Source organism: Malurus melanocephalus, unplaced genomic scaffold (genome assembly GCF_030028575.1).
Source record: "Malurus melanocephalus ecotype Western Australia unplaced genomic scaffold, MMel_1.1 scaffold_131, whole genome shotgun sequence".
Classification (NCBI taxonomy): Eukaryota; Metazoa; Chordata; class Aves; order Passeriformes; family Maluridae; genus Malurus; species Malurus melanocephalus.
This window is the reverse complement of record NW_026623363.1, coordinates 1,045,251-1,072,932: the sequence shown is the minus strand read 5'-3', so window position 1 is coordinate 1,072,932 and position 27,682 is coordinate 1,045,251. Positions and strand designations below refer to the sequence as shown.

Sequence of the window (27,682 nt, the reverse complement as noted above, 5' to 3'; positions counted from 1 at the left end):
GCTCCTGAGATTGCATTAGTAAGTACTTCTTGTGAGCATAAGTTACAATAGCTGTGTCCTGTTAAGTGTGCATATTGAGTATGTGTTCCTAATAGGCTATGCTGCAGCTACACATTTGCCCAGCAGCACTACTTTTGAGAGCACAGGTTTTTGAATTTCAATTTCTTTGGAGTGTTGGTGTGCAGGAGAGGACTCTTTCATGGCAAACAAACTTGGAACAAGCCAGCAGCTCAGGAGACTATTCAGAGAATAAAGCACACACAAGATCTGAGTTTTCTTTCTTCCTCTTAAATCAAAAGAGGAGATATTGTTGTTCGGTGAATTGACTTTYGGGCAAGGTAATAAGTGAGTCCCAGGATAGATAATATCAGCATTATAATATATATTATGACATCTTATTTTAAAGTTGTTTGTAAAAACTAAATGTTCAGAAACAAATTCCCCTCTTACTTTAGCAATAGCAGAGACAGTACACAGCTCAGCTTCTTGACAGATTAAGGTAGGAAGAGTACTAGGATTTGTACGCAAGAAATGATAAATGGCAATGTACTGTAAAACTGAAGTCAAGAAAATGTAGGATACCTGAATGTCTACATCAGCACATAGTACCGTGAGTCAAATTTTTTAACATGGCCTAGATAGTTTGCAACACCATCTTTCAGATGGCACAGTGTCTATGAAATTTTCTGCCTAAGTTGGGAGAAATGCACTGTTGTAAATACATAGGTATTCCATGTATTCACATACAGTCTAATTCCAATTATTTTGAAGCCTATGCAGAACTGCTAGCTGAGCTTTCTCATTGCTCATTTCTTTTTTCTTTTTAATCAGAGGGAAATAGAGTGGTCACAACTGATTTCTTCTGTTTCTTAATATTCTCCTTGCTCTTGCCCTTTGTATTAAAAGAGCTAGTAGAAGTTATTGGGTAGATTTAATTGTGGTTCATACCAGCAAGTTTTATTGATTAATTTATTGGCCCAGTTCAAGGAGCAAAACCTTCTTAATATGGATTAATTTGAATCTCTTTCACTGGAACATTAGCAAAGTTGTACTGCCTCAGAATTGGGACAGGCTAAGCAATTACAAAATTCCAGGTCTGAGAAGTTAATCAGCTGGTTGATGCCATGATGCAGCCAAGTCATTTTTCTGTGCAGGTCCACCAACCCACAGGTAAAGTTCATTTCCCTTCAGGTTAGTCACCTGTTATTTAACAAATATACTCCAATACAGCACCCTACCTGTCTTGAACAGGCCACATGACAGCCCAAGATGGCTTTGACTGTACAACTATCTTCTAAATGGGTAAAATTAAGCAATATGATCCTAAGTAAAACAGGAAGAAAACAGCTCCTGATGAGGATTAATGACTTTTATACATGACCATCTACTTCACAGCAGCTCATGGTTTTAACACATGCAGAGAAGACCCTGTATTGTATGTGAAGACCCTATGATGTTTTATATATCCTATGCCATATGAGGAAAGGAATAAACTACTGCGGTATAAAATACTTGGATCACAGTATCTGATTTCTGGACAGAGACAATTTTGTGACTGTTTTCTTAGTCTGAAAGACTATAATTTGCAGTGATTCAATAGATGACTTGCAATAATCTGGTCTGTGTGTGGAGACTAGGTTTTCTGAGAGATCCTGTCCAATTTTACTCTACTGTGTTTGAGAAAGAAACCCTGAGACAAAAGATTGAAGTTGTTTTAAATTGGAAATATTTATGTCTAACTTTTTCCTTGTTTCATTTTGAAAGAAAATGCTGAGAATAAGTTTAGCAAGAATGAGTAAAATACTACCTGTGTGTATGTAGATGAATAGGGTAAATGCACAATATTTCTACTTGTTTTGAATCGACTTTTGCAGTAGGAACTTACCCAAGATCAGAAGGAGGATGAGAAGCATTTGCATTAGGATCCAAGAGAAAACGTTTCTGTGTAAATACTGAATTATCTCCCATCTCCAAAACAGGGTAGCCCATCTGCCTAGTCCATGTGTCCATGACTTCGCTTACAGGCTTATTACTTGCCTATGAATGATGGAAGAAGACTGAGGTGAAAATGGTGAAAGAGGAAATAAAATATCTCTCATATTAAGAAAGAGAAGAGCAGAAAGGGGCAGAGGAAAGAGCAGGTTCTGAGCAAAACATCCTCCATTAAGTCCTTTTATAGCACCTATCTTTGAAGGAAGAAATGAGAAATGTGTAGGCAGGACATGGCCAGTAACATGGGCAAGAAATACTGAGGAACCTTTGATGCTGCTTATATGCTCTGAGATCTCTCCACAGAAAGACTCAACAGGACAGAAAGGACATGGAGGTTTTTCAAAGCTAGAAGACTTCTTGCAGTCTGTCCTGTTTTGAGTGTAAAGGGAGAGCCAATATTAACCACCAGCAGCTGCACCAATGTAAAATTTGATTCATTCTGTGAATCGTGAGCATCTGTCCTAGGAACTGGAGCTGGAGAAAGCTGCTGCTGCCTCCCCAGGAAGCCACCTGTGAGGGAAGTGATATAGGGTCACTTCTAGTGTTTCCTTCTCCAGATGAGGTAGATGATGTGAAGATACAGAGCATTGGAGAGAGAAAATAAGAAGTTCTGCTGAGCAGGAAGAAGAAGACAGGAACTAGAAAAGAGACCCAAAAGCATAATTTAGGCTGTGTGAGTGTCCACAGGGTTGGAAGAAAAGGAAATAATATCAGGGAAGAACCTGGGAATATGCAGGTGGGCTTTTGGGGGTGATGAGATAGATGGAAAAGAATAGTTCAGCCTCAAGAAACAGGAAAGATCAGAAAATGGTGGCACAGATGATGACCCAGCTGAGACTCAAAAGCTACCAAAATTATTTGGGAATTAATAGTACTGARAGCCTTCAAACTGAGAGCTGAATCTGAATAGCGAAAAGGGAGAGTATGGGGTGCATGTGTGTGGTGGATGAGAGAKGTTTTCACACATGCATTGAGTTTGAGTTGCAGGGGAAATGCTTTAGTAGCAGGCTGTTAGCAAGACCTCCTTTCTTGTTTCTTATTCTGCTCCTGCAGTCTTATGCCGAAAAAAAATTAAAAAGAAAATAATATATGTTTGCTAGAAATAAAACATACTGGAATATACTGGGTGCCTGCCTAGCCTGTGATCTCTCACTGGCAGAAGAGTTATAGAATTTAAAAAGTTTGAGAAACTGAAATCAGTGTGTGAGTTATGAAATATTTTTTAGCAAGGGTTTGGGTGGATGCAAAACATACCTCTTCCAGAGCTTCCCAAAATTGTTGTGTCTTGGCATTCTGGAAATGGTATTTCTTCAAATACGCCTAGAGAGAGGTAGAAGACTGTGAAAATATTACCGGATGTCCTTTTTCTATGAAAACAATACACATATTCAGTTGTATAGGAGTACAGAGAGTACCCCAGTTGCATCCACACATGGGTGGTAGTATTGTGAGTGGGAGATTAAACAGATCAGTATTCAGCAAAGTTCCTTTACTCTCCAATCTATCCCATAACACTAAAGTCAGCCTTTTCCAGAGTGACTTGTTAGTATGAAATAAATTTGTACCTGAAGAGTTCTTTGTGCTTTGTTTGAATGGACACCACTATACCCTGATGAATTTTTTTTACTAATGTTAGAAGTTGTTTAGCAGGAAGCAGCTATTTCAGATTTCACTACCTGGGAACTCAGAGTGGAAGTTGCAAAGTCTAGTCACCTCTAAGTTTTGATCAAAATGACTATGACAAGGAATTATGGTATTTAGCAAAGAGTTTGCATTGCCTAAACTTYATTCGTGTCCTCTGTCTTTCCGGGCTGCTTGGCCGGTGTTTTCCTACCCTGCCACCTGCTCTTGGTGATGTTCAGTCAGTAGATGGTGCTGTTTGTTTTGCTGCTGGCCACAGCTGTCTTTTCCCATCTTAGGTAACTGTTCTGATTGAATATATAAAACAGGAAGTGACACGAAAGTCAAGACACGAAAGTCTTGCAGCAGCCCATAAATATGCTCTTTATGAGGGAGGGAAGTAAGAACAAATGGAGTAAATCTTCAGTGTTACTTCAGAGATAATCAATGTTAGTTCAGAGGAGAGGACAGACAACCTTTCTCCTTCTGGAGGGCTCTTTTCTCCCATTGTGTCTTTCCATAATTCTGTAGCACTACATTTTTCCTCTACAAGAAAGGACTATGAACTGTGCAATATATCCCTTTTCTTCTCCCTATTGTGTTGACTTTCWAGGGCTGGGTGTCCCTGCATCAGATGACAGATGAGCTTATGCCTCTAAGAGTGTCCCTGTCTTTACAGCTGAAYGAGGGGATCCCAGCTGACATCAGGATAACAGTGGGGTAGAGGATGCTTTTCCACTGAATGCTGTCAGAAATTTAGGTCCTCACTGGCCAGCTATCAAATCTTAACCCAGTTCACATTCCTGCTTCTGTGGGAGCATGGGAGTTCTTCCCCTCCATGTTGTCCACTTAGTGCTGACATGCATTAAATACTTYTACTATTAATAAATATCATGATCTCTGATATTCAGTTTTTGAATAATGGCTTTGCTACTGTCACATGCAATTGAGCTGTATTTCTGGCAGGTGTTGGTGCCACCTTTACCTGACAGCCATTCTGGAAGAGTTCTGGTGTAATCCAGTCTTGAATCATTCTGAGGATCGATGCACCCTGAGGAGAAAGGGCAAGGCGAGAAGGTCAGTCCACACTGCTCTAACACTGGATTTCTGTTCATCTTAAAAGCAAGATCTTAATGAGTATTTTATAAGACAAAAATAGAAACCATCCATCAGACTAAGGAAGTGCTTTTWCTAATTTCTTTGTGGGATGGCATGCTGATCTGGTGGAGCTTAAATCAGTCTTTAGTTGTGATCAGACACTTGTTTCTATGTTCAGCTCCCAAGCCCTGCTGCTACTCTACCTGTTTGTGTGAGCAGGGCGCCCTGTTTCATGTGGAACAGGACAGGGGTGAGGGCAGCTGGGGACTAGTCCTGTCAGGGGAGCAGCCTGAGAGAGGCAGTGGCTTCAGCTGAGCACACAATAGGAAGGGAACTCTAAAAATGCTGCTAGTCTGGGGCTTTACATGTTGGGTATGCCATCTCAAGATAAGGAATGAGATTTGCTGAGTACTGGTGTAAGAGCTCTGGCCTCTGAAGCAGGGCAGAATTGGGATCAGAGAAGTTACTTACTTGGGTATCAAAAAAAACCAAAAACAAAACCAATTAGGACTTCGAAAGAAGAACAAAACAAAAGGAAGACAGGAAAGAGAAGTAGAAGAGCCATGGGGGACAAAGAACAGAGTGTGTACAAAATGATGAAAGCAATGCAAACTCAATCTAACATGCAAAATACGATTTTAGGATTAGCATGTTTTCATTTTCTGAGCTAAATCAAGGGGCAGTTGAGAGTCTCATGTAATGAATGGTTTAAAAATCCAGTTGTCTCATGAAAACAAGAATGTTATCTGAATTCTCGGTAAATCCTGTTTCCTCTATTTATGTGGCTGAGAAAAACTACTGCATGAGTCATGGCAGAGGGACTGTTTGAACAGATATGCTTTCCAGGCTATTGTTGGAGTGTCAAGGTGGTCAGCTGATGACTGTTTTCCAAGAGAGAAATTTGATGTGTTTGCCATGGACTATGTTCAAAAACAATTCAGTAAAATTCAGAACAGATATCCATTAGGGGTAATCATAAGGYTGCCTTTGATCAGTGGTGAATTTAAGGCTATGGGTATGCCCTAGGGTACCTCAGTTCCTCAGATTTGTCATTCAGCCATTTCCTGTCTGATATCACCTCTCATAAACCATCCCCTCCCATTTATATTAAAAGCCAAAGTAGAAATAAACACTTATACATGCATTTGATAACAATGGAGACTYCTTTTGCTTGAAATTGTAATGTATAGTTAGTCACTTGTGCCTTCTACTATTGTTTTTCAGTTTCTTCCCCTACTCTTGTCATTCCTCTGTAGTCCATGACGGAGTGTGTTTGAAAAAAACCTCATCCTAACAAAAAAAATCACTGATTAGGAACTCCAGTAGTTTAATAACTTTCCTTTCTTACAACTATTTGGGGAGGCTCAGGAAAGTGACCTTGATTTGAATAGCTGATGTTCTCTGATGGGGGTATATAGGGGGGAGTCTTTTAACAACACCCACATAATTTCATAGTAATTGCCAACCACATGACAAGATTTGTTTGTGGCAGAAATGTGGAACATTAATCCTAAACTTYTGTAGCTGGGAAGTTCCAAAAATGTGGGGGTCCAAGAGCAAATTTCCAACAGAACTTATTTAAGACCAAAAAATCTCTGTTACTTTAATAAAATTTTGCAGACAGAGAGAGAGAATTAAAGTGGGAAAGAGATGAGATGCAAATACTTTTAAAAGCAGACGAAAACAATTATATACATAAATTGTTTACTCACSAGCTCTACTCTAGTAGAGCTTTCCTAAGCATATAATGCCCTACCAATCACAGAGCAGCTAGAGGATCTCTTACAGAATACGCTGCAATGACTCCATAGACCCTTAGGCAATTCATTAGAGTTTTAGGATTGGATAAGCCCTCTGGTTGTTCTGGTAAGAATAACAGAGACCATTCCAAATTATGCTTTATTTGTTTAGTGATGAATATTATCATGAGAAGATTGTTTTTGTAAGAAAAATGCAAAAGACAAGCCAAAATAAAGCCAAAAAGAAATAAGTTAATTTTGTCACGCATTTATATATAAATACCAACAGTAATTTGAGCTAAATCTACGCAAAGACTTTCTCTTTTAAGCCAAATTATAACCCAATCCAAATTATATCCCAAGCAAACTGTTCCCAAACAATGCACAAGTCCTCAAGTGTTTTCACTTAAAAAAAAATGAGTTCATGTAACAATTATCTAGGCATAAAGAGATGAGTAAAAGTTAGGATTTTTTTTCTCCATTGTTTTTTCAGTCCTTGCAAAAGTATGTCTCTTGCTTAGCTCACCACTAAAATACATTTTGATCCCAAGTATTTGATTTAGCTCTGTATATTTCGTGACTTTTGTTAGTTTGATTTARAAACAGTATTGCACAATGCAGGTTTTTACATGGTTTATGATTTGACTGTGAGGCATTTATGATGCAATAAATACTGGTCGTATTGTTGGACAGAGGATTTAACAATTGAAAACAGAAAACTGATGGAAATGGATGGATCAAGTCTAGCTAATAAAAGTAACATCTATGGTTATAGACTGAAGCACAGCTAAAGCTAAAGTCAATGCAACATATACTTTATGTTTAGCTGATAATGGGAGCTTGGAGGGAAAGCAACAAGCTATATTTAATTATGGTGGATTGTGTATGTTCACTGGAAGCATTTTATGGCATCAGATAGGGAACACTGACAAGAAGCTGCCAATAAAAAKATGGTGTATCAGGCTCAGAAGCAGCATGGGAGATGGCTGGTTAAGGAGAAGAGTGAACAGGGTCCCAGCTCCTTCCTTGGCAAATGTGGTGGCAAGAGGGAAGAGGGACAGGGGTGTTTCCTCCTGTGCTTCTTGGGGCTTTTCTCTCGATGCACTGCAAAAAAACAGCTGGAGGGAACAGTRATGTTGGGGCCCTTGAGTCAAGAGACTTCCTGGTTAGATACAGGCTGGACACCTGCTTTGTCCCATGTCTAAGGCTTTGTCTAAGGACACAGTGGCTTTGGCTACAWCTGATATGGAGGGACACAAGCTAGCCTCGGTCCCCTAAGCTGGGTCTTGGTGACCACATCCAAGAGATGATCCTCAGCACTGCTGCTGGTGTCCCTTATGCTCTGGACCTCACAGCACTTTCCCACAAATGCTGAGCTCTGGGCTGCTGTGCCCCACACAGCATTACTACCAGAGGTCATGGGCTCTGGATGGCCTCTGTGTGCCCTGGTCCCAACAGTGGTTGGATGACTCCAGCATTTCAGCGTGTCTCTGCTCAGGCAGACCCAAGGTATTCTTATAGTTAGTTCCAGCTAGCTCCTTAGGGAGTCTTTATAGGCACAGTTCCCCACCGCCACTGACTGGAATGGGATGAGCAAAAATCTTATCAAATACCTAATGGAGTGTCTGCTACCATCTCCTTGGCTACAGACTACTGTACCCCAAGGTAGTCCTGAGCTCCACAACTTTCATGAAATGTGGAGCTAACTTATCTCCCAGGGGGAGATAAGATAGGGGCCAACACCACTAGAGGCTGGTGTAACTCATCTTTGCTAAGGCTTTTTGGRTGGCTGGGATACTGTGAGCAACTTGAGATTAAAGGTCACTTTCCTGTTTTYGCTGAGTGGTTCCCCGCCTTGCTTCCTCAAAACAGAAATTATCCTGGCCTGAAAGTGTGATGGAGAAGTGAGAGAAAGGATTGCTGGATACTTGCCCTTGTGTTAAGATTATGAGACTTGACATAACAGGGTGCATCAGCATGAGGTGATGGGAGCATAYTGGTTATGTGCTCAGTATCTGTTTTAGTTTAATTTTATACCCAACACTCTAGTGGCAGACTGGTGACACAGTGCTTTCCCTCCACTGCTGTGTGCTGTGAACAGGCCTGCGGGGTGCACCGTGGCTGCACTGCTCCTCTCAACAGCTGCTTTCAACTTTGCCAACACTGACAACAGTTGGGAATGTCCCAGAAGAAAGATCTGCACAGACACAGCTCAAAGGAATTAGGAATCCTGATTACGAGCATGCCTGACTTTTAACTCCTCTCCAAAGCAGTGATTTTCTTTGCATCCAAAGTGACAGCACGAGGATATCCTTCCTACCTTACTGTAGGATATCCCATCAAACACAGAGGTGATTTCAGCTGGAGATGACACATCGACTACAATTGGGTGGGAGGACAGCAAAGAGTCATCCTTCTGTACAGGAAGYACGTCATCAATTAAAACCTGTTCAAGCTGAGAAAGAGAAGACATTAKAATAGAGACAAAGGCAAGAATATATGCCTGCTTCTTAAATAACTAGCTTGACCTGCAACTTCTCTAGGCAATTTGAAAAGGAATGAAATTTCACGCCCTCTAAAGAAGGTCTTGTAGACTCCTACTTTACATCTGAGAGGTGAAGGATACAGTTTTTCCTTAACTAAGATATAGTGCTTTTTGCAGATGCTGTTTTCCCATGTGTATCTTAACACAGAGACACCCATCCCATCTTCCTTTGCCCCCAAAAGGCAAAAAGAGTAGCCTGTGTTACCAATTTCAGAAGTGTGACAACAAGTGCAAAACATTCTGTTACCCTCTTGTAAAAATGGAACTGGGTAGGAAGGGAAGGAGGGAAGAGGCAGGGTTCCCCACCCAAGGCTTATAATGGTATTTTTAAGTAATTTTAATTTTTTAAAAAAGATTAAGTAGCCAGCAGTAAAAATCCCCTTACTCCTTATCAATATTGACAACAACAACAAAAAAAGGAACTTCTATTTAGGTTTCCTTTTCTAATACTCACTAGGATAACACTGAAGTGTCTTTGGATCTTAATGAACAAAAGAGTATGTRGATATTTAAAAGGTCTTTTAAATTTTAAACTCAGTAATAAGAATTTTTTTGCATAGTTAGGACCACAGATCTTTTAYGTCAAAATGTAAAAGTGACCCAAGCAGGATTTTGTTCTCAGCCTCTCCACAGGGAGAGAGAGAGAGCAGAAAGAAGGCACTGCCTGCTTCCAAAGTCACCAGGCTCAGGGGATAGTAGATTTCATTCAACAGACTCAACCTATGCAAAACCTACTGTGCCCTCTTCCACTGGCATTTGTTGTACATGTCTTAGTACCCGGAACCTCATTACACCTGGACAGGTGGGGGAAAATATGCATGCTATGTGCCATCATCTCTGTTTGGGAGGGGAGGAAGAAAGGAGCAAGAAAACTCCCTTTATTCACACACTGCTCTAATTCCTCAGAGTATAAWGCGTATTTAGGGTTACCTTCTTTGCCACACCCTTAAAGCTTATGGAGTTGGTGCAGTTAGCACTTTGGCCATTCACTGTCACTACCTGCTTTTGCACTGCACAGAGCAGAGATTGTTTGAGTTGGAGCATTTGAAATGGCACTTCCAATGCTGGCCGAAGCTGAATGGGAGTCCAGTATTTTCCTTGATAATAGCCCAAGCTGTGGAGACAGACCCAGCTTCCCAACCCTTACCAGATCAGATAACAATCCTAAGTCCCATGAAGAGAGTACAGCCCAACTAAATAAATATAGGAAAATCTCCATCTTTCAGAGTTAGACCTTCAAGTAACCTAGCAAAATTGTTAAGGTTCTGTCCAGAACCTACTTATGTGCTATTTGCCATAATAACCAAACACTTGACTCCCTTGTTAAAAAAAAAAACCAAAAAAACACTCTTCCCTGCAGACTAAAAGTTCATAATGTTTTCTTTGACTAGTTTCAGACCATAACATAGGTAGGTGAAAAAGCTTAAGCCAACTTTTTCTTTATGTTCCACCACACCATGTTAGTTTTCTATAAATATACTGTAAGTCTTCATCATCCTTGTCTAAATTTTGTTCCCCTCCAAAATGCTCCTCCCAGCCCCGCCAACCCTCCACAAGGCAGAAATAGTTACCATTTTCCAATCTGGTTCCGCTTCATTTACTCCCAGGTACTCAAAATAACTGGCAAATCCTTCATTTAACCACAAGTCATCCCACCAGTCCATGGTTACAATATTTCCAAACCACTACAATTATAAACATWAAGATATAGGTTTAGATAAAGAGTACATGTATATTTCAGTATCTCACATCTTCATGTAGAACATTCATTTCCTTACTTTTTTCCTGCTGCCAAAATGAAAACTATCATAATTCTGGGGTTTGAATAGGAATTAAGGTCTTGCCTTGTGTTAAAACATCACTTTTATTATAAAATTACATATTACTGGGGAGATTGCTAATGATTCATGTGCCACTGAAAATATTTTGTTTCTTCCCCTTGATTTGATGATTTGTGCTTTTAAGGATATGTTTTCAGACAGCCTCCACAGTGTATAGTTGTCTCTGTTTGCTTGTCCAAAAGAGACATCTGTACACGTAAATCAGTTTCTCTAAGACATTTCAGACAGATTTTTGTAAGCTGGCTGACAGTCTGACCCCAAGCATCTAACTTCCTGAGAAAAATTCCAAGGCAGTAGTCATGGTATGTTAAAGCTCTAACGGGGATCTGTTTTAACGTGGTATTTTGCAATCAGGTTTTGAGCATATATAGAAGATCCTGAAATTGAGTTAATGACAGTATTTTCAAGATTAAAATATTTTGACTATATATTTGAAACACTGCAAAAGTGACTCATGTCMTAAAATATACCTGATGAACAAGCTCATGGGCTATCACAGCAGCTACTCTCTGTTTGTTGGATGTGGCTGACTCCTTGGGATCATACAGCAGGTTTGTTTCTCGGTACGTGATCAGCCCCCAGTTCTCCATAGCACCTGTCCCAAAATCTGGAATAGCTATTTTATCTGCATTGAAAGAAAGAGAACACAATTACCACTGTATTCYTGAAATCAATTACCTTGTCCACTCTTTGTGTATTTACAGCCTGCTTTGTTTACCATTTGTGACTCTGGCTTACTACTGTGGACTGCAGGCTTTAATCTGTGTTTAAGAAGAGAACTGGCCTACAGCAGCTGATAACAAGTGCCCGGGCTCTGCTGAGATTAATAGAGGTAGGATGTTTTAAAACTGGTTTCACTTGCTGAGGATCTGTCCCAGGCAGTGATGCTATGCCATCTCCTGGGAGTGTGCGTATCATGCATAACTTAATTTTGGCTCCAAAAATTAATTCTGTTGTCTGGGTATGTGCTGTAGGCACTAAACCTCCTGAAACTATTTGTAGCGCAATGAGGCATGACATTGCTTGTCACACTGTTGTATTAAAAATATTTATTGACATGTTAACTGAAGTAAATCCCCCATGCAGTGAACAACATCTGCTTCTATGCCTGGCAATTTGTGGGGGTCACTATTTATGGTCAGTAATCAATACAGGTTTAAATGAGAATTGCAGACTCAATTGAACTGGCATTTTCTTCTGCAAATAATGACCACAGGCCTTCTATGTGGGTTAGTGAAAAAGCACAGATAGATTTAAAACTGAATAGAATGAAAACCCCTCACCCCAATCTAACAGAAGATAGGAATTACTTATTTTAAATTAAACAACTTGATTACAGAATCAAAGCTGATAGTTTGGCAACGGCTTCACTGACAGTCCAAATGAGGATGCAAGGAGAAACRTAATGCYAGAAGCCATAAATCAATGTGTAATACAATATTTATATAAACCATTATGCAGAAACGTATTTGATTTATCAGGTTTGACCTGGATAATTTCTGATAATGAAGGAACAACATGGTAAGTCAAGATTAGTGATCCAACAAATAGATATTGTAATAAAAACAATACGGAATCTACAAAAGCATCCATCTATCATGTGATGCTGCTGACCTGAAGATACCAGTCTACCCTGTCATACAGACCAGCCTTTAACCATAGGCTGCCATGGCAAAGCYGTCAGGCTTTCGTGCCAGTGAAGTTTGAATATAAAACACAGGTGAGACACAGTACCTATTATTACTGCACACAGTGTGTGATAGAACAACATATTGYACTGGTTTCCCTACTTCAGTTGTCACTGAAATGCAAGCAGCTGTTTACAATAAACTCAGGTGTTCTTTTGAAAGGAGGAAGTAAAAATCTTTTGTTAAAAATGAGGTAGGTTAACCTGATAGGTACAGATGCAAATAGCCAACAAAARGTTTGAACAGCATTATTAATTGTCTTCAAAGTTTTGAGTAATTGTTTTCCCCATTATATTGTCTTAACTTGTTTGCAGTTGGTATTTTTCCATTCTTTTATGTTCATGAACCTAACTGAATTACCTCTTTGAAGGTCTTAGGAGGGAGAATTTCCAAAACTCTGATTGCATTCCCAACTTCATTRTTGTGTATTGTAAACTGTGTGAATGAGAACCAGAGTCCCAATATTCCAAGCAAAAGGTTACCTAAATATACTACTTTCTCTTTGCTTGTTTTATAACCACAGGMAAAATTTGAGAGTGTGCCCACTCTTATTTAGTTCTGGATCTTTATTTAGCTCAGCAGTAGAAACTACCATGTGCTGGACCACATTCATCTTTCTAAGAAGTGGATACACACCCACTTTGCACTAAGGTTAATAAATAATATGACATACTCTCTGGAAGTTTACATCTTCACTTATCTCACTGCTGACTTCTGTTCAGAAGTTCACATGGAAATGGTACATATTTTTCTGAAACTTCTAGCTCTGTTTTAACTCATGATGGTCCTTTGCTAATGACAMCAATGCTTCCCTTGATTTTCCACAMGACACTTTAAAATAAACATGCCAGAACCAGTTCTTCAGTTCAGCAAACTGAACTGTGAGAACTGGTAACTGAACAGCAACTGAGACCAATTCATCCATCATGACATTTAGAAACATCTTGAACTACACTGGTACAGTTTTAAAGCATCCTGACATAATATCAGCAGTTAGCGACCAAATGGTTTCAYGCTGTTTTCCATCAGAGAACAGAGATATGTAGGAGCAACATAATCATGAATTAACATAACACTGAATTAACAAAATGAAAAATATAAATGTTAATAGTCACCTAGTTTTGGAAGAGAATAGCTCAAATTAAAGTACTTTTCAAAGTAGTTGAATACAATTAGTGTTACATTTGCTGCGTATTCTGCCGTATGTATTTGCTGTGGCTGGGCGTAAACTCTCAGCTGTAAAATACAGAGAGACAATTAGAGAAGTTTTCAGTTAAAAGAAATCAGGTGTCAAACACTGAAAAGACATTTAACATATATAACGATAACACTGCAGGTTTTCTCCGAGATTGGCCTGAACACTGGATTCTGTTCTCTGTCACATTTATTCAACAAAGTTTTTCAAATGTTGTGCATAAGAGAGACCAAGTCAACATAATCTGTGCACCCTTTCCACTGTTCCTCTGAATTAYGAAACATCCAGAAGCTCACAGTGGCCAAACCTGGACCAGGGCCTGGAGCAGCCCTTACTTTCCCCACAGCCTGGTTTTCTCAAGAAGGAAACCTGGGCATGCACAAAGAGGATCCACTTGTTCTGAGCAGTGATCTTGACTGATCTCATCAGATCAATCTTTAGGAGCACATCTGTATTGAAGTGTGTCAGAAGCCCATAATACCATATTTTTATTCAATTTCTTCCTACCTTTCCTATTTACTATCATCAGTGATTGTCCTTGTATGTTTGAAGATCTCAAACCTGCTAAAGAMAATGAATTTACCAGATCTGTGACTCTTCCCAGATGTGCTCTGGGAAGATGACTCTTCCCATGCAGGTTGAGTGGCTGTTTGACCAGGATCTTGGGCCACACAGCCACCCTTGGTGCCTTCGGGGCTGCTGCACCCCAGGAAATCATAGGCAAAAATCAGCTCTCTCTTTTATGACCAGGCAAGTCCGGGAAAACTGGTACATTTGATAGCCCTGTCTGCGATGAGTGACCCTGTTTATGCTCCTCTTGCATATCTGAATGCAAAAAAATGATGTGTTGAATGTTGGCTTTTCTATCCCTGAAGCTTGATGCCTGGGGCTGCTTTGGCTATTGCTGTCAAGCAGTGGGAAACAAGCTCTGGAGGACTAGTCTTTATGGCACCCATGCCCATGATGARGAGGCCTGCTGCTTGATAAAACCTTTTGAGAAGTTATGTCCACATTGTGATAACAAAGTTTGAGTTCAGAATTTATGGAGTCTTTTGGGGGACTTGCCCTCAATGTCTTTATCCCAAAACCTGCTAGAGCTGTAGGTAGTTCTCTTCCCTGCCCCTGAAAACCTCCAGTGTGGATAAGAGATTTCTACATGGAATGAAGTTTCTGATTTTAAGAAAACCAATCCATCTAATTTTGCCAGCTCTGTGACTCTTATGAATGGGCCACATTCATCTGACTACACTGGTGTGGCTTGTTTACTCCATCTGTGCYGTCTTAGAGCCAGGAGTTTAGGGCCCAAGCTGAGCAAAGGATTTGTCTATTCTGGGAGCTTTTTTGGAGCCTGACAACACATTGATTTCAATACCATGAAATTATGTTTCCTCCAATGAGAGGATAGGATGGGAAAGTGGTCAGAAAGTGGTCAGAAATAAAGCTGGAACAAAAATAACCAAAACCAAAAAAAGCTTATGAAATTCAATCGGGAATCCATTCCAGACAGGGGATTTCCCCCAGGGTTAGTTTGCAATTACAATCTGCAATTTCCACTTCTGTAAGCTCTTTACCCAATTTAGCAGTCTTCAGTCCCCCAACTGATCCATATTAATGGTTTCCAAAACGATCAGAATGCACTAGAACTAGCTTTGGGTTACATCTGTATAATCTTCTCTGTGATTTTCCAAACCAGACGTTCGGTACCTTGACAGGTAATCAGCTCAGGAGCATTGTTTCCAGCTGTAGGCACATTTCCCATCATTGATTTCATGAATACCTTTGCTACAGCTTTCAGAATGAATGGCATTCTGTTTTTGAATATGGTGTTTTTGAATWATTTACTATGTCATGTGAGCTGTATGCTCTCGCTGTTGTTTATGAAAGCAGTTTAAGGATCATGTGGATACTTTCTGTTGGACGAGGGATTTACTGTTAGAAATTTACACAGCAAACTATGGAATGTTCCTTTCAGTAGTTGGTGAATCTAAATGCCTCATTGTTCAGCTGGGCTTCAAAGTTCTTGGACAGGAAGCATTGAAAAGGTTAGAAGAATAACTTTCTATATGTATGATTAAAAACCCTAAACATAGTCTGATTTTCCTGGGGAAAAGATAATTTTTAGTAATAGATCTTACACATGTATTTTATATTGGTAAAACTATGTCTATGTGAAGAGAAAGGAAACAGTTAYGATTTTAACCTGACTTAAACCCCACGTTTTCTAGTGCAGGCAAGTCCTCAGACATTGTTTAGTGAGCAGTGTTAAWAAAATATGTAGTAACCGAGGCCTGAATTAGAAGATGTTTCTTCAGGCAACCTCTGCACTGACATGAACACCCCTGCTTCTACACACACACTTTAATTACCATGTTTCAGTGAACACTCCCTTCTATTTAGAAAAGCTACAACCAGTCAGGAACATTGTGGGCTGTACTGTTTTKCTTGGGGAAGAAAAACAAATAGTGACCTCAGGGCCATACTCTGGAGCATGGCATGGACAAGTAGCGAATGTTTAACTTCTGCATGTACAAACAGTGTTACACACTTCTTCAGTACAATTCTTTCCCTAGTTCTGCACAAAAATCTAGACAAATTCTGATTCTTGAAGGAACTAAACTCCAGAGAATATTGAGACTAGTCAAAGTACTGTCCCTGATAATCAGTGGATCAGCTATATTGAAGAGTAATTGGTTAACAAARTTGTGTGACTGGGTGGCTCAAAAATGTACTCCTGTTCTGTGAATTACTTAGCCAAACAGCAGGAAACTAAGAATATTAAATCTCTATCTCAAACCAGGCTCCATTTGCTTGTCTAAATGTAATTTAGCTTTAGTTATTTGTCAAGTAATAATATAAGCATACAGCATGACACTAGTGAGAGCACAGAGGGAGGCCTCAGCACAGTGCTGTGACAGGGAGTCTTTGCCAAGAGCTGAATCAGAACTTGGGAGATTTCTACAAGACAGATTTTTACATCAACGAACAGACTTAAGTAGGGAAATATCTTTAGATAAACTCAGGAGGAACTTGCTAAGGGAGCAGTAGCCTGGCTGGGATTTTTTCCAGATTCCCTGTCCATTTGTGACACTGTCTCCAGAAAAGGAGGAAAGCACTGCCAGGTCATGTGAACAACAAGACCATGTGTTGCATACAGGGAAAGGAAGGGAAAGAAGCAACAGCATACAGTCCTGGGGATCACTTTCTGTATCAGAGCAGGGAAAGGTCTAAACAGCAGGTTGAGCATCCCAAAATGGGTTTAGGCTAAATAAGGAGTTTATGTTGAGGGATAGGTTGTRTTTCAGATTTCAGTTTGTGATTCAATGTAATGTCTTGTGATCTCTTTTTACCTGAGCAGCTACACCTTCAGATTTGAATTGCCTACTGCGTCTACATAAAGGAGCTATTTTAATTTAATGGATCCAGATTCAAAACTATTCATTTCATTAGGCCACCTACCAAATATCCAGCTGTTGAGTCAGACACGATCACTCCTATACTTATTTGTGAAGAAGTTACACTGGGTAAATGCCTGTTACCCCTGTTGTAAAGTAAAGAAAGCAAATACATACTGGCACATATTAGTTCTACATCTCAATAGCTGTAATAACATCAAGGGCTTAGATTCACACTTTTTAACTCACAGAAATATATAAAAATATATTTGTTTTCATGGCCTGTGACCCTCCTGTACCCCTTGTACATTCCTTCAGTAACTGGCTTTCGACTCAGGGATGAGTTCAGAGAAAGAGTGCCCCTTCTTCATCTGTGTGCTCGTATGGGAGGTACTGACTGGGATCTTWAAAAAGAGAGGAGACAGAGAACCACTGAAAAACACTGTAGTCAAGGTCAGAGGGACCACTGTGAACACCTAATCTGATAAAACAGGCTGCATAAAATAAGCTATAGGAAAAAGAAAAACATGTCCCAGTTTGTATAAAAAGAGATCATTTAAAAAAAATACAAATCAAGGCACATCTCTCATCTGAAGCACGTTCAGGACTTACACGTTTTCCACTGTTGGATATCTTCTCTACATAGTCAAACTGGTGCACCGCAAAGCACACCAAGTAAGTGCTCATGGGAACTGACTTCTGAAAAGTGGTTCGAGTCCAGCCATCGCCAAGTTTTACAGTTTGCTGCAGAAATAGGAAAATAATCAAATTGATTTCTGAAATTGCAAACACATGAAAAAGAGAGCACAATATTTCTATGAAGGCTGCAACTGCATAGGAACAATAAAKCACCTCTCCAGGTTCACCTCTTCTGGCATTTCATTGCTGAAGGCATGAGAACAGACAATATATTTTTCTTCTGCAATACATGAAATGGGACTTCACTTTTTTACAAACTAAATAGGTTTACCTGGTTCTAATTTTCATCACAGATTAGAAATCATTCACATGAACAGAAATTTTGCCCAATTTTCTGGTGTTTGCTACTGTGTTTTGTTCTTGCAATAGTTGCATAAAATAACATCACTTTGGATAGAGTAGAGGAGACTGAATTCTTCCCTCTCTTAAATACAYGCACCAGGTATTTAAGTCATGATACAGGGATGCTACCTGGGATAAAGGCCAGCCTAATGAGGTCAGAATTCCTGAACTAATTAAAATACAAATGAACACTGCTAATTGGTGGGTTGCTTACACATACATAAAATTTAGTGCTGATCATAGTTTTTATTTTGCAAATTGTTTAAAAAAACTTTCTGGTTGTCCCAGTTGTTTTTTCCTCTAAGTTTGCTGACAATACTAAATTGGAAGTAGACACTGATCTCTTCTTTATCATASCCWGTGACAGAACTTGAGGAAATGGCATGAGGTTGAGTCAGGGGAGGCTTGGATTTGATGTTAGGAAAAGGTTTTTCACCCAGAGGGTGGCTGGGCACCAGAACGGGCTCCCCAGGGGAGTGGTCACGGCACCCAGCCTGAGAGAGTTCAAGAAGCATTTGGACAGTGTTCTTGGGCACATGATGTGATTCTTGGGGTGTCCTGTGCAGGGCCAGGAGTTGGACTTGATGATCTTGATGGGTCCCTTACAACTCAGCCTATTCTATGACTCTATGAGTCTATGAGTCTATTCTAAATATTTATTTCTGCTATTCATTTTCTGCTCTAGTTGATAATTTTGTGCTTCTGACTGGATGACTTAAATAGAACAAATGCCAAAAGCACATGAAAGATATTAGCCTTCTCAAGACAGAGTGGTTTGTGAGATTTGTTTGTTATAAGCAGAATATAAATAATGCACAGACAGTTAATGTTACAGGTACAATTCCATGAGCAAAAAACCTCTTCACAGATATATTCATAACCCTCTTTTCAAAAATGTTTTCACAATCTATTTTTCCATTGTTTTACCCATTTTGACTCGAATATTAATATATTTTATTATTTCAACAAAGTAAGGACTTAAGTGGAAAAAAATTTGAAAAAAATTATCTCCAGGGAAAAATGCAAACAAGATGTACAAGTTCTGATTTTGCTGATCTGATTTTGCCATGCTGATTATAAAGCTCCACACCACCAAACCCTGTCTATAGGACATATATAGATACAACATGCCTTGCATTTACAAAAACTGTTACCTTTCCATCTGCTGAAATTATCTTTCCCCAAGATCTTTCACTACTAAGAGCTACTGACCTTGACCAGATGAAAAAGTGCCTTGCTATAATCCCTAGTCAAACTTCTATATGAATTCATCATAATCTACTTTTTCTTATCTGTACTAGTTTTTTAGCAAATTAATTAAGAAGCAGTAGTTAGCCCTTTACAAGCTTATTATTGTAGTTCCATAATAGAGGCAAGGTCCATATGTCAAGGTGTAAAGTAAATCTCAAAACCAATAAATCTTGATAACATACAGCGTTATCCCTTTACTTCCTTGCTGGTACCCTCACTTATTGGAGGTCTGTGAGGAAAGGTACAACACTCTTCTTTCATGTGTTGTTCATCAAAGTGCCTGGTGCTCTTTTAGGCATCATAGAAATATTTTTAATAACAATGGGTCAGAGCTTAAAATGTGCAAAGGCTATGGATGCAACTGTATCAGCCTGGTGATAGACATCTCAACTGCATTGCTAGGAGAGTAAGTTTGGGGGGACTCTAAATAAAACAGTACATAGTAAAGCAGACCTTTGTTTTCTGGGTGGGGGAGTGATTGGAAAGATGCAAATGCCAACAGCCTGGAGGCTGGCTTTTTTCTTTCTCTTTTTTTTTTTTTTTTTTTAAACTTGGCACTTTATCTCCCACTTCAGAACTTATTAGCAGAAATTATACAGTAGACTACACATTCAGTTGAACTATTCGTAGAAACTCTCTCATCTGAAAGCCATTCAGTCTTCTTCCAGAAGGCCCAGAGGTAGATAATTGTTGCCATTGAATTTCATACAAAACTTGGAATTTGACACACTAGTTCTAGAAATGGGTTATTTAGGAAATTTYAGACGTGGTGCAATGATAAATGTCCACACCTGTGAGCTGACAATGGGGTTTCACAGCCTTCATTATTAAAAATAATAATCCTAGTCTTTCTGGCTAGCAGGATTCTTTACCATTAAATTGTGATCAGCAGAYCCTTGTTTTTGACCATTACACAGTTTTAGTGATTATTTTAGACTTTCCATATGGGAAGCACTATCTTTCAGAGCACTCATTCTCAGAATTCATCCAGTCTGACTGAAGAACCTGACAATATCTATGTTTAATTAGTAGGGGATGCTCACCTAGAATTACTGAACAAAGGCTCAGCTGGCTAATGACAGAAGAGATGTTTCATTTTTGCTTTCAGTTTGACTCTGTACTGCTATTTTGTGTGCTGGTGGACCACTTTGAGTCCTAACGAGCCAACCAGTTCTGTTCATAGGATGTTTATTAACCATGAGTTTTGCGGTGCCTGGGTAGAGTCTCTGAATATGCAAGAACCTGGCAACCCACATTACTTTTCAGTGCCCCTACAAAACCATCCCACTTAGGCATAAATTGGGAAATACATACCTGTACTGGCATGTTTGAAAGTGCTTGGTACTCATCTTGATGGATGATAGTTATGTTGTAAGTTGCCTTTTTGTTCGGCTCGTCAAAGCAGGGAAATGATTTCCGTGCATCTGTTGGCTCATGATCAGTAGCTGCAATGCTCCTGAAACAAACAACATTGGCAAGACTTCACTATATAGCTTTGAAATCTTGCCTGTAATTTCTAAGCATATTTTTGGAACAATTTCACAAGCTAAATTCAGCTACAAATATTTATGTGTATTTGTCCATTCATAAAAGCAGGTGACATCAGAAATGCACGAGCTGACATTGCATAGTCAGTCTGTTATCAACATCCTCTAGATTTCAGAGCAAAAGCTAAAGCAAATTGCTTATCATCTAATATTTTTAGGAGGCAGGCAGTAAGCTAGGCATGACCCCTCATGGACAATGAAAATTTTGCTCACCCTCCTGCTGAGCTTTCCCATTGATTTATGCACCTAAAATAAAAAACTGATGATATCACCTGAAAGGAATAAGTCACTCCAAGAGTTGTTTAACCACTACAGCATATTTTGGGATTAGGGTYTTGAACATCTCCTGAAGCAACACCTTGACATTGCATAAATGCCAATAAATCTCATCCTGTTGATGTGTTTCTTTTTCTGCATTTACTACATACAGTTTTCTCCTGGTGCTGGTATAGTCCCCTGACTCCTGTAGTGAAATTGCTGGAGAAAACATGAAAGTTCAGGTGAACATCCCAGTACACAACTGATGCTATGCAAGCTTCGGGAGGCAGGGGGTGGGTTAAAGTCATCTCTGTTATGCAAAACCAGCTGGRGGAGCTAGACAATAGGGGTCACATAAAAACATAAGGTGAAGGTTGTGAGAGTTCATATTGTGCTTGCTTCTCTCAGTGTCATTGGGCTCCCCCATTAATGACCCACACAGTGACAGAGCATATTCTCCAGTGATTGATGGTGAAAGGGATCACAGATGCTCCTTCAATTAATCTGGAATGTTGAGCATTTTCTGACAGCACTTCTACAGCTGCTCCAACTATATTAAGGTAGTTTTTYTTTCCAAAAAGTAATTAAAAGTGTACATCATAAATTACAGATCTGCAGCAATCCTACAAGCTCACTTGACAACCAATTTTTCAATGTTTCTGTTGCCCTTGGCATTTCCCTGTGACAGTTAAATACTAAACTGGTCATTAGGAACTTGTAGAAGCAAGGGTCATTTACAAGCCTGAYAGAGGTAATATGTCTCTGTTCTCTCCATTCATGTTCCTTGGAATAGTAGCTCAAAGGCTCACAGGCAGAAAGCATAATGAACATTCACCTTAACATAATTTCAGACTTAAAAGAATTTCTTTTGCGTGGTGCATTCTTTGCTGTCACTCTCTACTTTTCATAGGATTTGAAAGCTATTTCACAATTAAGTTAACTCCGAGCCTCCAGGGCAATGCTTCACAGGTATTGGTTTAAAAATTGGCTTTATATTTTGACACATTTATGTCTTGTTCCTGCAGACTAATAACATTGTGATATATCTGTTGATTTATAAGGTGATAATCCATCTAGCCTCCTACGTTATGGAGGCAGACAGACATTAGGAGTCAAAAACCTTAGCATTACCATTCCTATAGGCTAAATGATGAGAACTCCAGACTATGGCATGCACAGAAGTGGCAGCAGAAACATGAAATGTTGTAATTCACTTTCAAAATGCATAATGTAGTTTTCAGATATGATTTTCCTCTCTGCTTGGTGGCTTCTGCTCTTGCAGTTGATGTCCAGACCTTTAAATGTGAACTAGAGATGACAGTTGTAAACATCATAGTAATACAAAGTGAAGATCTGGCTGAGACTGCATCCAGCTGTTCTCAAAATAAAACAGTGATGCATTTAGAGCCATGATGAATTTTTCTTTTTTTTCCCTCCCCCAAAATACAAGGCATTAATGTGAAATCCTTTCTCCCTGAACTAATAAAAGCATTTTTCTCCTAGTCTTTCTTAAAATTCGGATTCAGTGCCTCTTCTGAGAAAACTTTCTCCTTGAGAAAGAAAATCAGGGTTGTTGCTTTCTTACACAGAAGAAAACTCTGCCCTTCTCTATTCAATAAAATCCTAAAYACATCCCTGTTAGCCAAGTGCCAGCCTCTTGTTCTCTTACAGACAGCAGAGAGGATTCCTACTAAAGGAGAGCCATACTTTTCACTAATAGTARTGCAAAATCCAAGCCAGCTGCTGTGACATTATTATTTGTAATATTAAGGAAAAACTACAAGGGGGCTTTAGCACATTCCTTGAGAGAAATTAAAGACTTGAAACAACCCATTACACCAGGCAAGGACTCTTCTTTTGCTCCTTTCCATAATATCTGAAAGCAATACAAGTGTAATGTAGTTAGGTTCACCGCATCATGCAAAGTAGGGAAGGACTGTATTCCTTTTTCATCAATGTTGAAATGGAATGTGCAGACAAAGGAATAGTTTTACTGAAGGGCTTAAGTCCTTATGGCTAGATTTGGGAACCCCTAGGAGGATCTAGTCAGGTCTATGTCAAAAATCTGCATTTTCAAAGTTTCTGCTTTCCAGTTCCCTACCTGCATGTGCACATCATTTAAATAGTTAYGATTCCAAGGTATCTCAAGATCTGCTTCAGGACATGTCCAAAAGCACCTTTTTCCTGATGGGGATTGTGTGATCTGTCTGAACARGATTCCCAAACRAGGCATTCTTCTCCCTAAGCCTCTSAAGGATCCCAGACTTAAGAGGCATGTTCAGCACATATATACCTGTTTTCCACAATGCCTGGTGGCAGATTTGAATCTAAGCAACAGCAGAGCCTGGACATGTGCCCAGTTTGTAAACAAAAGGCCTTATAAAAATGCTTTGGCAAACCTTTGTCTTCACAGACAAACATCTGGGGAGCAGCTCAGCCCTAGGAGCTGATTTTCCAGCGTTATTAAGTCCCTCAAAAGGTCCTGCTGCTTCTAAMACTGCACARAAGKGATARTAGAGTAGGTTAATTACWTGYTGGATCTCATTTTCACCTCAGTCCYCTTCTCTTTAACATCCACTATTAACAGACTTGTTTGATCATTGCTATTACCTGATCTGATTTGTACTTACTTGCAACATGACAGGAACGGAACTATTTGAGTTGAAATTTTCCAGGGGTGTTGTCTACCTCAGGCAAAGGCAAAATAAAAGCTAATTCCAATCAGCATTGTTTTTGAGAAAGCCAGGGGGAAATGCATTTTTAATAAGACCCTTCCCTCACTGTCCTTCCTCATCCTATCCTCTACCCTCAGCTGCATAGCAGCAGCTTGGCTGGTGGTTGCTTTGCTTTCAAAGCTGTACTTACCACCCCCACAGAGAATCTGCCCAAACTCAATCACATGCAAAATATTTCAGAATTCACTTTTCACTCATTTTATTAAAGCCCTTCTCAAACCTAACAGACTCTCATCCTCAAGTTCCTGTCTGTATTGAGAGTTTTCAGGCTGCTGGCTAGGATCATCCTTGCAATTGTAGCTTCCAGCATCCAATTCAAGAAGTAGGAACAGTCAAAGCAAGCTCACATTTTATACTTTAGTTTTTAAAGTTCTCTTTTCTTCCTGACATCAGATGCTTGGTCCTTGTCTACCTATACTGTCTGGACTGGAGGGAGGGGCACTCACCTCTCCTGCTCTGCAACTCAGCAGACCTGTGTTCAGGTCCTGCTGTTCTGGTGTTGTGACAGACCTGGGGCTATAAATCTAATATCTAGATATCCTTCACCAATGAAAAGGAAGTTACACACCTCGAATTAGAAGGATGCTAGGAGGATGCATTTTAAAACTGCTGTGGAAATGTCAGATACTCAAAGTATGAAACCAAAGCTGCTCAATGTATAAAATCAAAGCACCTTTCACATCAAAGCAATGCTGAGGTCAGAGATGGAGGAAAACAAGTGAAAAAGAGCTGCCTGGTGTTCAAGCTGTTCCCTGCATGACTTCTCCACAGGAAAAATCAATGCTTGCTTTATCCTCTACCTCTTGGATTTGCTGCTGCTGGTGCCTGTCACTGCTGYTACCCCTGGCATTGACTATCAGTGGTTGAATGGAGCTGATGAGACTCTCACTCATGACACCRTTGTCCCAGGAGAGCAAACAAATGCCATAAAAACGCATCAGTGTTTGTCTCCATGTTCCTACTACAGGGCCTTGTAAAAGTCCAGCCAAGTTTATCTCCCAGCTGTAAAGGCTGGAATGAGTCACTTCAGAAATGTAAATATTAGAAAATGGATGAGTGTCCTCTCCGTGCATTAACTGTGAAGAAAAGCCTTTGAGCAGTGGGTAATGGCTTTTTCAAGCTTCCACCTTGAAGCTGCTCAAACCTGGCAAGTGAAATGGGTTAGTTTAACTGGTACATGCTTTGTAATCTTTCAATAACTATTAATAAATTAATAAGGAAGAGATGGAGCACAAAAGAAAGTAAAAGATAACCTTAATTGTTTGGACTTTCCTACATATAATATAAACCAGCTGCAGGAGAGACAGGGAAGTTCTGGTTCGAATATTTCTCAGGCTTACAACATCAAGGAGGTATGCTATCAGTAAAACTATCAGAACATTTTACACCAAAACTGTTACCTTAGGGATAACAGGAGAGAGTGGTGATATTTGTATGCTGTTTATTGTACTATAGAGATAAAAACAGGCCTTGATCCCTCCAGCTCTTTGAGGGAGCCATTCAGTTCAAAGTTAATCTGGGGCCAGTAGAGTTTGAAAAGGTTTTTTCAGAATAATAATAATAACAAATCCCTCATCTCTCCAGCCCACAGTCATTAATGAGCAGCCAAACACTTTGGAATAGAGCATCTTCCKTAGGGGGATGAGGAAACTAAAGAAGAGCCCAGAAATGTCAGCAAGTTGGTGAGAGACAAGACTGARAAGCTGAAACAGGAATAGAGCAGGCCTGAGCAAGTAAAAATAGAGAAGAAAGTTTAATAAATAAAACTGCTTTACTTGATCTGTCCGTTCTCAGTATAGGTGGTCCTATAAAACCCAACCAGCGAACCATTCAGCCAGCCTTGAAACTTCAGGGTGAGCACATAGGGATTGCTTTCATCAGTGACAGGGAGCTCTGCTGCTGCCTTCATCACTATGTATTCTTGTGGCTTGTACTCAAAGCAGTCATTCACAGCAATCTGCTGTCCTGAAGATTTCCGGAGTGTGGGTACTTCTGTAACCTTGGTCTCTCGCAGGTGAAGCCACAGGGAGCTGGTTGGTTTTTCCAAAGCAATAGATATACTGACTGTCCCACTGTAAGTGTCCTTCTCCATCTCAGGCTTGATTTCCAGATCGTAGTGGACAGGCTTGATGTAAGTGGGCAGCCTAAAATCTCTCCAGTCTCCAGTGTCATCATTCTTGGAAGGACAGGGACCCAAATCCACTGGGGGAGGAGGCTGATCTGTTGTTGGTTGATCTGTTCCCTCTGGAGGTGGCTGAGATTTAGGTCTGCTCAGTCCCACACCAAGCCCCACAGCAAGTCCTACAATGACCACAACRCAACAGATGATAGCCACGTGCTTTGTCTTCATGCAGTACCTCTTGGACTTCTCATCCTCAAAATCCATGTCCTCCATCTCTGCTCCTGGGTCTGTTCTCAGAGCAAAACATTAACCACAAAAAAGGTTATTAGTCACTTCAGCACTTGCATTCAGTAAACTCAGCAGTCTTGGTTTGTATTTTAATTGTGTAGCTATAGCTGTTCTCTGCCTGTCTCCCGCACCTCGCTTTCCACGAGACACTCAATTAATTAAAGACAACATGCATTTGGAGGAAATGTGAATGATCAAAAGAAGTGCAGCTGGGCTGGGAGACAGAGGGAACTGACACAGAAGAACATTGTTCCTGCCGTGCTCCCCTTATAAGCAGTGCAACCCCACCCCCCAGCCCCTCCTGTTCTGGCCTGAGTTAAATATAAAACAGTGCTATGTTAATCAGCAGTCAGGAGATGATCAGATGCCAAAGCTCTGTCAGCAGCTTTCAGAAGGAGTTTGCAGATAGAGGTGTAATTGCTCCAAACCCTCAACATTCACCACTACCTCTTCCTTTTTTTCCCCTGTTGTGTCTTGTTTAGGTTTTTGAGGTTTAGATCATTTTTTTTTCCTTCCTGTTACTAACAAAGATTTCCTTGAACTTCTGCCCTGTAGTTTGTGAAATGACATCTCAAAACTTACAAAAATCACATATGTCTTTCAGTTGTTTCCCCTCTTTTCTGGGCTCATTTACCTTTGCCGAGTAACTYGAGGCAGTCACAGACAGATGAATTCACAGTGGAGCCATAAATTTTGATCACTGACTTCAGACTTTAAAATTGTCTAATTCCTCTCCCCCTCAAAGGGCCAGTTTTCCAGGACATTGACCATAACCATGCATGCAGGCTGGTAGCCTGGGATAGCATTGCTTTGTCAGTCAGCACAATTACAGTGCTGCCTGTGAACCCTTGCTGTGAGGGACACTTCYAAGTATGATTTATGCACTAAAGATCTAATTTAGCATTTATTGCTTGTCATCACAATGTGGCACTTCATTGAAGCAAATTAATTGAATAGAGCCTGATTCTGCTTGAGGGAACTTATTGTAAGTAAGGCCTTGCTAAGCCTGCAAGCAAGATGTTGCTAATGCAGTATGAAACTGAGCACAGCAGTAGTCTTGACCTTGTTTGAAACTGGACTAAGGAAAATAGTGTAGAATAGAAATGTCAATCCTTGCAYCTCTTAACTATGTTTCTCCCCTTATGTAGTCCATTTGAATAGATTTTTTTATCAGGCATGTCAGTTTGGCTACATGCCTCCTGATTTAGTTTGTTAGGAGACTGATAATTGTTACTCTTCACATCAGTTACGACTCTGACTACTTAGCCTTGCCCCTTCCCTTCCCTTCCCTTCCCTTCCCTTCCCTTCCCTTCCCTTCCCTTCCCTTCCC

The 27,682-nt window shown here is 40.0% G+C and overlaps 1 protein-coding gene across 1 annotated transcript in view; it reads right to left on the bottom strand.

Annotated features, from left to right (window-relative positions):
- Positions 1–26,580, bottom strand: part of ENPEP (glutamyl aminopeptidase) — a 35,952-nt gene extending 9,372 nt beyond the window's left edge. Inside the window, exons 1-10 of the mRNA XM_057370731.1 lie at positions 25,718–26,580; positions 20,717–20,858; positions 17,723–17,854; positions 13,639–13,759; positions 11,306–11,460; positions 10,566–10,679; positions 8,770–8,904; positions 4,598–4,663; positions 3,247–3,312; positions 1,886–2,037 (exon numbers count right to left, since the gene is read on the bottom strand). Coding sequence (XP_057226714.1) covers positions 1,886–2,037; positions 3,247–3,312; positions 4,598–4,663; positions 8,770–8,904; positions 10,566–10,679; positions 11,306–11,460; positions 13,639–13,759; positions 17,723–17,854; positions 20,717–20,858; positions 25,718–26,337 — 1,703 coding nt within the window. The 5' untranslated portion in view covers positions 26,338–26,580. The remainder of the gene's footprint in view (positions 1–1,885; positions 2,038–3,246; positions 3,313–4,597; positions 4,664–8,769; positions 8,905–10,565; positions 10,680–11,305; positions 11,461–13,638; positions 13,760–17,722; positions 17,855–20,716; positions 20,859–25,717) is intronic.
- Positions 26,581–27,682: the final 1,102 nt, after the last annotated feature.